This window comes from Eucyclogobius newberryi, unplaced genomic scaffold, assembly GCF_026437365.1.
Source record: "Eucyclogobius newberryi isolate DKJ021-1_F unplaced genomic scaffold, fEucNew1.0.hap1 SCAF_9, whole genome shotgun sequence".
Lineage (NCBI taxonomy): Eukaryota > Metazoa > Chordata > Actinopteri > Gobiiformes > Gobiidae > Eucyclogobius > Eucyclogobius newberryi.
Genome location: NW_027316532.1, coordinates 38,361,617 through 38,373,769, shown reverse-complemented (window position 1 = coordinate 38,373,769; position 12,153 = coordinate 38,361,617). Strand labels below are relative to the sequence as shown.

The 12,153-nt window shown below is 39.8% G+C and overlaps 1 protein-coding gene across 2 annotated transcripts in view; it reads right to left on the bottom strand.

Annotated features, from left to right (window-relative positions):
* Positions 1-12,153, bottom strand: part of palld (palladin, cytoskeletal associated protein) — a 457,154-nt gene that overhangs the window by 392,332 nt on the left and 52,669 nt on the right. For both annotated transcript variants that reach the window (XM_072439450.1, XM_072439451.1), the window contains 6 exons: positions 7,439-8,164; positions 6,506-6,650; positions 5,815-5,913; positions 2,933-2,965; positions 1,181-1,399; positions 163-312 (listed from right to left, as the gene is read on the bottom strand). In XM_072439450.1, coding sequence (XP_072295551.1) covers positions 163-312; positions 1,181-1,399; positions 2,933-2,965; positions 5,815-5,913; positions 6,506-6,650; positions 7,439-8,164 — 1,372 coding nt within the window. The remainder of the gene's footprint in view (positions 1-162; positions 313-1,180; positions 1,400-2,932; positions 2,966-5,814; positions 5,914-6,505; positions 6,651-7,438; positions 8,165-12,153) is intronic.

The following is a 12,153-nucleotide window of genomic DNA, read 5'->3' as shown; positions in this document are numbered from 1 at the left end:
TCTCTGACGAACACTGACATCTGCTGAGCGTTCTACTTTATTTTTGACGTGCAGGACTAGTCTTTGGGCTGAACCAGATCCGACTAAACGAGGAAACGAAACATCTATAACTGCAGCAACGACAGTGGAGGTGAAACACGTATCGCGCATTACGCCTCTCACCTTGGGGTTCCCGGCCATGATGGTGTAGTTGCCGTCGTCGTCCAGAGAGGCCGTTGCCGTGTGAAGGGAGCAGGTGCCGTCGGCGTCCCGGCTGATCCTGTAGTGCTCGCTCCGCTTCGATATCTGCTTCCCGTCTTTGAACCAGTAAACCTGCCACACAACAGATCATTCATTTACGTTTGTGAGTTTAAAATGAAAAGTTACTGTGTGTATTTCAGTTAAACCTTTTCACAGGGATTATATTTTTTATGGATTTACTGTAGCTACCTAAGTCACTGGGATAGGCTCCAGTCACCCGCGACCCCGAAAGGGACCAAGCGGTAGAAAATGGATGGATGGATGGATTTACTGTGTTTTATTATTTAGCAATTTCATCCTTTAAGGGAGAAATTAGACTGGGTGCACTACTGTCTCCTTGGTAACGTTTAAAAATACTTTACTATGAACTATTATAAGCATAAGGCATTTACTAGCGTTCATTACTTGGTTATTGAAACATTTGTTAAATTTACAAATGCTAGAAATGATCTATGTGCTTATAAACAAGTACCTTATATGCTTATTAATGCCTTATAAATTGGTAACTAAGGAACCATATTTTAAAGCGTTACAGTATGTATTGGGGGGAAATATGGTTTATTTTGACAGATTTAGAATAAAAACTGTAGGTGTTCACACTTAACTGGCCCGTGGCTCATGAGAGTAAATGCATTAATAGCCTCAGTGAAAATAAGTTAGCTCGTGTTACATTTCCTGCATTACAGTCTCCCAAATGAGTTATCTGCTGTCTAAAGAGGTTTTCCCTCTTCCTGGCTCCTGTCATCAGTGTGTCAGAGGCCTCTCTTATCACAACACGCTGCCTTTGCTCTGACTCTCCGCCCTCCACCCAAAACACCAGCCGTCAGCACCAGCCACCAGCTCTGACGCACGGCTGATTCAACCCCAGAGAGAGATCCAACATGTCCTTCACTCCACTAACATAAAGACTTGATGAGTAAAAGTGAATGAACCCTGTTACCTTTGGTTTGGGGTCCCCGGTGACCTTACAGGAGAAGGTGACCGGCATCCCCTCGAACACTTTGCAGTGCTTCAGTTTCTGGTCGAGTGCAGGTGCCTCTCCTTCAGCGCAGTCTTCGTCGTGTTGTACGTCCTCGTCCGACTCCTCCACAGGGGAACGCTCCAGGCGAAACTCAATCTCACTGATCAGACGCTGCTCGAAGCTCGAGACTTTGTACTCCTGCAGGTCACAAGGACGGAGACGTTTAGGGGAAGGAAATGTGCGGCTGAACAGGGAAGATGTCAGTGGAGTGATCAGACCAGAGGGGACAGTGAAGGGACAGTGAAGGGACAGTGAAGGGACAGAACCTTTTGTTGACACTAGAAGCCAATTTGAGTCTTTAAACATTATGTAATTGAGTTTTTGTCAATACAATACTAAACAGTGTTTATATCTGTTACAGGACAATTTATATTTTTGATTCTCTCGCATAGAAATACTTTAGATTAAGAACTAGACCTAATTTAACTAGACCTTGTGCTCCTTATCAATGAAATTACAGGTGCACTATGTGACTGCCTGCGTGTCTCCATGGAGATATTATGCCGTTAAAACCTCAGATGTGTGTTTGCTTCTTTCCCCTCAATAACAAACACCTATATTAGAATAAACGTAAAATAGATGATTGTTTATTGCCAGACTTTTTCTAGACAAAGCAATAGCATTTGGAGAGAAACAGTTTGAACTGTAAAGTCAGCATCTCTGTGAGTGCCACGCCCGCCGCCCTGTCATCCGTCTGTCATCGCTGCAGTGAAAGAGGCTGAACAGATGCTGTGGTGACACATCACTCTGATAATGACAGGGTTCAGACGCAGCTGCAGGGCGACTGTCAATCTGAGATCCTCAACTGTCCCGGGTCCAATGAACAGATGCTGCGGTGCGTTTCCTTTACATGGAGTTTGTTTTGACTTGATGCCACTTAAAGGCTATTTCAAAATCAGCTGCTGCATGCTGCACGTGGCAGTGGAAGTAGAAAGCAAACGCTTCTTAGGTTCTGGGCATGCTCCAAAATATACTAAAACACAATATGGGTAATATTCCTTGATTACAAAGATTTCTAAAGGTAATCAAGTGGACAAAGTAACTTAGTAACCCTGCAATAGAAAGAAGAGATGGATACTTTCTGTACTCTTGGAGCAGGATCATAAACACATAGATGATCCAACTGTGAAAGACTTGGTCCAAATAATAATGTTTTTCAAATGTATACAATTTTAAATATTTACTAATCATTGGCCAAATAACATATGCCAGTCCAGATGATTTGTCTTGTTTTTGGTTGTGATTTCTATTTTAAAAAAATACATAAAAATACATTGAAAAAACAAATATCAGATCCAATGACTACTTCCTGAAAGCTTTGTTGCTACGTATAACACAACATAGCACAAACACAATACTTGTACAATGCATTTACTATTAAAAGATGCACCTTGCAACAAAAATGTATTGTTTCTATTGGACCAGCAAAATGTAAATGCAAGAAAAGGTTTTTATAGATGAATTTCTCCATAAAATATGTAATACTGCAGTGAACACATAGTATGTTACTCCCTGTGTAGAGCTCTATACTCACTGTTACACAACTACAACATAAAACAAATGATGACAATCGCTCACGGTTTAAACAAAACATGTGAATTTGAGAACATGTTTTTGACAAAGTGGTTGGTCGACACAATTGGTGATTTAATTGACAAAATTTGAAATAACCTTTTGGGGGAAAGACTCTGCTGCCTTGTCTTCCTGTTGAGAGAAAAGAAAATATTTTGCCTGTGTTTATTGCTGTCAAACTGTGACATTTGATATATGTGGTAGAAGTGTTGATGGTTCAAACAAAATGACTTTTAAACTCACAATTAGCAAACACATGCAACACATCACAAACTTCAGAACCCAAAGAAAGTGTCTGAGTGGGCTCAGGACCACATGCACCAGGCAGGACCAGGGGCCACATGTGTGTGTTAAGAGCCTATATAAGAGCCTATATAAGAGTGTATATAAGAGTCTATATAAGAGTGTATATAAGAGTGTATATAAGAGCGTATATAAGAGTCTATATAAGAGTCTATATAAGAGTGTATATAAGAGTCTATATAAGAGTGTATATAAGGGTCTATATAAGAGTGTATATAAGAGCGTATATAAGAGTGTATATAAGAGTCTATATAAGAGCGTATATAAGAGCCTATATAAGGGTCTATATAAGAGTGTATATAAGAGCGTATATAAGAGTGTATATAAGAGTCTATATAAGAGTGTATATAAGAGCGTATATAAGAGCGTATATAAGAGTGTATATAAGGGTCTATATAAGAGTCTATATAAGAGCGTATATAAGAGTGTATATAAGAGCGTATATAAGAGTGTATATAAGAGTGTATATAAGAATGTATATAAGAGTGTATATAAGAGCGTATATAAGAGTGTATATAAGAGTGTATATAAGAGTGTATATAAGAGCGTATATAAGAGTGTATATAAGAGTGTATATAAGAGTGTATATAAGAGCGTATATAAGAGTGTATATAAGAATGTATATAAGAGTGTATATAAGAGCGTATATAAGAGTGTATATAAGAGCGTATATAAGAGTGTATATAAGAGTGTATATAAGAGCGTATATAAGAGTGTATATAAGAATGTATATAAGAGTGTATATAAGAGCGTATATAAGAGTGTATATAAGAGTGTATATAAGAGCGTATATAAGAGTGTATATAAGAGTGTATATAAGAGCGTATATAAGAGTGTATATAAGAGTGTATATAAGAGTGTATATAAGAGTCTATATAAGAGTCTATATAAGAGCGTATATAAGAGTGTATATAAGAGTGTATATAAGAGTGTATATAAGAGCGTATATAAGAGTGTATATAAGAATGTATATAAGAGTGTATATAAGGGCGTATATAAGAGTGTATATAAGAGTCTATATAAGAGTGTATATAAGAGCGTATATAAGAGTGTATATAAGAATGTATATAAGAGTGTATATAAGGGCGTATATAAGAGCGTATATAAGAATGTATATAAGAGTGTATATAAGAGTGTATATAAGGGCGTATATAAGAGTGTATATAAGGGCGTATATAAGAGCGTATATAAGAGCGTATATAAGAGTGTATATAAGAGTGTATATAAGAGCATATATAAGAGTGTATATAAGAGTGTATATAAGGGCGTATATAAGGGCGTATATAAGAGTGTATATAAGAGTGTATATAAGAGTGTATATAAGGGCGTATATAAGGGCGTATATAAGGGCGTATATAAGGGCGTATATAAGAGTGTATATAAGAGCGTATATAAGAGTGTATATAAGGGCGTATATAAGAGTGTATATAAGAGTGTATATAAGGGCGTATATAAGAGTGTATATAAGAGTGTATATAAGAGCATATATAAGAGTGTATATAAGGGCGTATATAAGGGCGTATATAAGAATGTATATAAGAGTCTGTATGAGTGGTTTTGTCTCGAGTTTTGGTTTATTCTTGGTTGAGTTGTGTTTGAGAGCTGTAGCTTCCTCCAGATCACAGTAAAACATTCAATTCCAATAAAAAAACGACTGGTCTCTTATTTCAAAGAAAATGAAGGACTAGTTTGAATCTGAATTCAAATGAATTGGATTCATTTTTGACAGCACATAGTTCCACTATGTACAAGTTGAACATATTGAAGTTTTGTCGTTCTACCACATGAATAATTACAGTCAGTAATAATATATTCTTCAAACCATGTCAGGCCTGAGCCGTAACTCAGAGCGGCTGCTGAAGTTTTCATAAACAGAGCTATTTATGGAGGAGTCTGGAGCACTTTACAGTGTTTATACCGCGCTTTCAAAGTCAACCAAACAAGATGGTGGTGCGTGTGATCTTATGGAAAAGTGTGTTTCAATCCGACACCAGCTGATTTCTCTGTGATGCTGAGAATACAGGAAAATCCTTCTGTTATTGTTTCAGGACGGTCCCTGGAACGAAGCTGTCACATTATTATGATGTCATAAATGTGCATCTTCAGGAAATAATGGTTCTGGTTGTGAAAAATATTTTGTTTCAGAAATAAATTAAAATCCTTCTTTACGGTTGTTGGGATTGAGTTTTAATGTATGGCCAATTATCACAGTGAAGATCCATATGTGGGATTTACCGTCTGGTTCTACATTGGCAATATAAAACACTAATGTAGGTGTTGTCATGATATTAAAATGTGGGATATCAAGTAGACGGTTTGATAACCAAGTTTGAGAACCTTATGATTTCCTTATGATATAGTTTCTTTACAGTTACTTTACTGCTCTTATACTAGTTCTAGTTCAGGAAAGGTCAAATTTAGTCCTAGAGATTTTTCCTAAAATGAATATATAGTTCTGATACAAGCTTTGGCATCTGTGTATCAATTATTTGACTTGGATTTCACTTGATGCTTGAAGAATCTATTCCTATATTAACGATAGAAGCTTTTATGAACAAAAATCATCAACTTCTGGCATCACAATAAGATGTTCTTGTCTCTTCAGCGGCGCAGAGAGATCAGATGTGCATGTTGACGTGAGTCTCATGCATGATCCCAGTGCTGGGCCTGGACTGTACCTGAGTGCTGGGCTCCTCCGCTGTGTCTGTGTTCAGGACTGTGGCAGCGTTGTCGGCTCCCAGGAGCCTGCGCGCCATCTTCTCCTCATAGGTTAACCTCTGGAAGCAGCGGGTTAGTGGGTGAGAGCAGCCAATATTACCTCACATCACAACAATTCAATATCCCAGTTAGAAACGCCTCGGCAACATCAAATGGTGTCCCTGATGTGTTAATCGATTGGTTATGGAAATCACACAATTAAACGGCAGCGATGGAGGAAGTTCAAAAAACGAACACGCAAAAAAAAACAGCAATAGTTTGTATTTAAGAAAGTGACACTAGTTAAACAGTAATAGAACTAATGTATTTAATCTTCCTTCTGGGTTCACTTAAACATTCCTCACCAGATTCATTATTATATATATTTTATGCCTTTTAATTGCGCTTGTGGCCTTTGTGTTCAATTGATCTATTTTCTTTTACAGCTTAACTTAATCGATTGTAATGTTTGTACATGTCCAATATCTTTACAAATACAGACGTTAATGAGGAAGAGCATCTTGTTTAACCTGTGCTATGCAGATGCAAAATGACTGAACCCAGTTTGGAAAATACAAAAGTAAAGAAGGAGTATGAGATAATTTAAAAAACATAAGATAATGTATTGTAATGTAATGCTATGGAGACCTGGAGACCCATGACCACACGTACCTGTTGTCCATTGCTGGTCCGCTCCTCCTTGAATCTCAGTTTCCTCTCCAGATCCTGGATCACGGCGTCTTTGGACCCCTGGATGTCTGAGTCGGACACAATGCGGGGCGTCCTGCTGCTCACCGGCTTCTTGGGGAACGCTTTCCTAAAAACACACGCAAGCATTGGTCAGTATAAAAGGCCCAAAACTGGACCTTATCTGGCCATTTCCAGCTGGAGCAGTGTCTTCTTATCTACCCAGGAGTGCCGCTGTGAGTGGGCTGAGCAGAGCAGGGCTAAACACTGATGAGAAACGACTGGCAAAGGCATAAAGGTGGAATGTCGGTGGATAAGAGCAAAAAGGGCTACTTTGAGTCAAAGAAGACGCTCTCATAAAAGCGTTATTATTACAATCAGTCAGGCAGCTGTAACAGAGTGAAGAAGACATGAACGCTCAACTGCGCAACAGTCAAAAAACATCGCTCTCTGTCCAGGATCTTATGTAAAGTCCACAAATGCTGGCTCCACCCCAACCACTCGCATTGAGAACTTTGCGTGAGAAGATAATTTGATGTAATAAAACATCTTTGAGTTCAGATTGTGAGCAGTTTCTTGCTACGTGCATCATATGTCAAGAGTTATCTTATCTTATTACTGACAATTAACATTTTGCAATCATTGAGCATTACTGAGATTAAAAGATATGCACATTTTCCACCGTGTAAAACTATTTAATTTATCACACAAGCTCTGATATCATCAACCCTTGACCATCAACCGACTTCAATTTGAAAATGAAAATACAAGAAAATTAAACCGTACAAAACAGCACAGCTAGAACTGAACTATTATACTGCACTAATGTAACGCATCAGACATCAGACTAAAGTTATTGATGCACAACAGACTTTTATATCTACAGTTTAATGTTTAGTGCCAATGTTAGTTTCTTACACAGTGCCATTGCCTCTGGGCAGTCCCAGGGCGTTGACGATGGGGCTGCCGGGGGCCGGTGCTGGCGGAGGCGAGGGTAGCACTGAGGACAAGTAGCTGGAGGCAGGAGAGGCGGGCACAGAGGAGAAGGGCGACGAGGAGGTCTCTGAATGTGGGGGGGACACTGGCATAGGGGGCGGGGGCGGAGGGGGAGGAGGGGGGAAGTCCTGGGCTGGAGAGGGCAGGCTCCCTGGACTCAGGAACGGCGGAGGCGGTGGAGGGAATGAGGGAGAGCTGGGCGACTCCACACTGGGCGCCTTGGTGAAGGGCGGGAGCGCGACTCTGCTGAAGGGCTTGTGAACGGAGGAGGGGGAGAGGGGGGAGGACAGGCCCGAGGAGGGCGAGGACGTAGAGGGGGAGTAAGGGGGCACGCCGGAGCTCTGAGCCGCTATGAACTGCTTGGGACGGGCATAGTTGAAGGTGCTGGCCTGCATGATAGCGGAGGAGGTGGTGCAGGTGGTGCTGCTCTCCAGCTCCTGAAATGACGGGGGCGGGGGGAGCGGCGGTGAAGGGGGGGCAGGGAGGTGGGCGTCCACAGGTGGAGCAGGTGGAGCGGGTGGGAGCTGTGGTGGGAGCTGAGGCAGGACGTCCTGGCTCAGCTGATCTTGGTGCTCTTGTTGCCACTGCGCAGCTTCCTGTTGCTCCAGTAAGATCTGGTCCTGCAGCTGCTTGATCTGGGACGCGTTCCTGTGGAAGACAAAGGACAGGTATTTAAATGTCGGGGTATTTTTCCATCATTATTTTAGGATTTGAATCAACACATCAACAATGACAAAGGCAAATACTGGTACGACTGGTGAATGAGTCGCACACTACTGGTAATACCTCATTACTGTGTGATTGTCTAAATAACAAGCTTCCGTTAAGCCAAAAAGATAAAACATTATCAATGAAATTACTAAAGAAAAAACATAAATACAATACACAAAATATTCAAATCACCAAAACCTCATTATCCTTATGTAAAATGTTATGTATTGCAGAATAAAAACAGCAACAATTCATAGGTAACTAACTTAATACATGAAATTAAACCAAAAAAATGTCAACACCCAATGAGACACATGTAAGTGAAGACAGAGCCTGACTCGGAAACTAAAAGTGTCATGTTTAAGAGAAAAACGAGCTGCATCTTGGAAAAGTAGCACATTTGTGAAACCGTTGCGAAACTGTTCAGCTGTTTCCAATTTGGGGATGAGTCCAAAGCCCCTTTTTCTGCTCGAGTCAAGGCCAAATGCAGAGGAGCTGGACCAGATGTGACTGATGGACCTGTCAATCAATGTGTCAGTCGAGAGCAAGACATTTAGTGTTGTAAGAGGGATACAAACAGAGAGAGTTACAGTTCCATCATAATGACACAGATCCAGATTGTGTCAAGTCAATATGAGATAGAATTCCTCCGAAGCCCTGACTAATTTTAACTCTAATAGATGAGTTATTCATGATTACTATAATATATTTTGTCAGACCATGCAGCAATAGAATATTTATATCATTTCACTAGGGCGTGGCTGGGAAAAAGACTTTAGAATCATGATGTCACTGAGGGAGAAGTCAGCCAATGATGAAATGTCATGTTTAACCTACATTTAAGAAGAAAAGAATAATGATCAGCACAAAGATGAGTGTGTGATTGGCCTTTAACAAATCTACTGAACGTCCTGATGCACATTGTCAGGAGTCGACCAGGAAGAACCAAGGGCTAAATAGTTTCCAGATGTCGAATATTCAGTTGGACTATTTTTCATGTTTAAGAATGCAGCCTTCGCCTCCCCTCTCGCTCCTCTCGCTCCTTCCACTCGCCTCTTTCTGTTCTGCAGACCTGTCCCACACGGTTCACACAACATGAGCGAATTCTGACACATATTCACAAAACAGCAGTGAAAAGTTAAAGAATAGTGTCAAAAGTAGCTACACTGCGTCACCAGTGCACAGTCCTGAATATAGGTCAGGGAGGGCATCTGAGCATCAGAACAAAATAACCAATGCTATTTATTTTACACTAACAAAGAGACAAAACAATTCAATTAATTCTATAAGTGTAATACCTTAGCTTTATAACTTAGTCCAATTTTTCACATTCTCAATGACTTGTACAAAGGATGTGATAGAGTGAAAAACTAATTTAAGTTGAAAAGTAAATGAACAGAAGACATACAAAAAGCAATGGCAGATAATGGTTAACAAAGAAGTCCCATTGAAGTTGAATGAATGTTCAGATTAAGTATGAATGTCAGTCCAGTCCTTGATCGTCGGTGTGGTTTGTGTCATCAGTCATGTGACAGTTTCTCCAACAGTCAGCATTTTCTTATGAATAATGGTCTTGAAATGGTCATGAAAAAACAAAATTCCCTCCAAACATTTAGATTTCATGGTCCTTCATTGTGCTGTTCACACACCTCAGAGCTGTGCTGTTACATTTCAACATCTTTGTTTAGTTTGTTTGGATTCCATGTTGTAAGCAAAGATTTTAAACCTCCTCAATTGTTTGTCATCTGCCAGTATTGGCCTGTACAGGAACCTCCGGCACAACATTAAGCTCAATATGCTTCATATTCTGGATCACACGGAACAGAAATGCTCTGATTTGAGCTGAAATAAAGACAAGGGAAACCCCAACCACATTTTTCTTTTGATAGCAGTAGAGTTTTGAATCAGAGGAAATGTCTACTTTGCTAACCCTATTTTACCTTATGGAAATCCCTGAAACACCCCTCTGTCCCCTCTCTTTGTGTACATTTCCCTGGTGGTTCCTGATCGGGCCCCCACAGAAGAACGCTCTTACAGGAATACTTCTGGCATCTTGAGCGTCCAGCAGAGAGGATTTGATTCCTTTTTTGGCCGGGTGGAGCGGAGGCGTCTGGCGGCGTGAAGGGAAACACACTTCATTTCCTCACTGTTACATCCCAGACTGGATTTGACACTGAGCTCTGGGCCGCAGCAGCGAACACGAACCCAGAGACCTCCACATGTACAGCGTCCTCTGTAATCTCATGATGGATGTGGAGTAGCTGCACTGACAGTTTTATAGTACAAGTTTCAATATTTAAAAAAAATGCTAAACAATGTCCTATTAGAATGTTTATTTATCACACTATGATACATTGACTTACAATTGATGGTATTAAAAAGGCAGCTAATGACAACTCACACGTGAATAAGTGAAATGAGTGATTTTGTAGTAATGTAGTTGCCCAAGCGTCTCTGAGCTGGTGGTATTGGCCAAAGGGAATATACTAATTTAAACGTTTCGGGAAACTAAGATTGACTTATATGGTTTGTTTCCTTTCTGATAATCTAGGATAATGCCTCAGAACAACAACAACATATTATACACAGCTCAATAATGACATTAAAACCTAACTATTGGGTCATAATCCGCAGTGACCGCTCTCTTTGCGCTGCCCTCTGTGAACCAGCTTTCCAGACACTAAACCAGGACATTTGACCAAACCTGTAGAGACTCTTCAGAGTGACCGGTTCAATGACTCCTCTGGACTATAAATAACACATTTATGGAGAAAACTGAATAAATCCAGAACTAAACCAGGACTTCTCAATCTTAAAGGTGAACTATGTAACTTTTTACACTTTCCCTTTGTATTTTGTAATTGTTTTAGCAGTGGAACATGTGTCAGCGCTTAATGAAGACTTTTTGGGTCCTGGTCCGTGGAACACAAAGATCCAGCTCCTGTGTCCAACTAATTACAGCTCTGCATTATTCTCACCTCTACACTTCTTTCATTAGTCAGTAAAAATAGCCCCTGAATCAAACGCTTAACTAAAAACTGACGTAAACTAAACTGAAATTAAAAAGCTAAGCCATTTTACAACTTCACCACGGCCCAAGTCTAGGAGAGACGTTTAGTGTTTTTTATTTTCTTAGTAAATTAAAACCCTTCACACATGATTCCTATTACAGCAGATTGTTAGCTGCTTCCTCCATTCCAGAGAAAAGATTGAGCGTTTCCCATTCAAGCGTTTTGTCTTTCAGTCTTTCAAAAATACTTTCCTTGGGCAAGATCCTGTCTGTAAAAACTTTTAATGCAGGAAGGGAAGATGTAGTGCGGATTACTCAAGATGGACGAGCCAAGAACAGCTTGACAGTAACTTCAAACAAGCTCGTGTTTTTTACTGCGAGGAACGTGCCAGACAAACGTGGGTCTTTACCAGCGTCATCTTGTTCTAATAAAGGGCAAAATGGTGTTGTTTACACTGTGCCACTTGTGCTTCCGTCTACAACATGTAATTAGTACAAGCACTAAACCCAGAATAAAAGACAAATATTGATTATCATTGGAAAGAATAGAATGTCCATGATTTGAATGTGGAACTTTTCATAACCCAAAACTAAACCAGGACAAAACACTCAACACGATTCAGTTTATCTTTTATCTAAACCTCAATAACAAGTTTAGATAGTCCTGATTTGAATGAAATATTTGTGCAAACAGTAACTAGGACTAAACACGGACGACCCTAAAGCAAAACTAAACCTAAAGGGTCTAAATCCACACGCTTAATGATCTTTGTTCACATTGTAGGATCTTTTCTTACTCTTGTTCTAATAAAGTTCTAAATATGTCTTTATATTTCTTACTTGATGTCACTTATATTTGTGCTCTCAAACACAAAACATGGTCTGTTCCATTCCTCGTTTCCTTGTTATGGTGTTT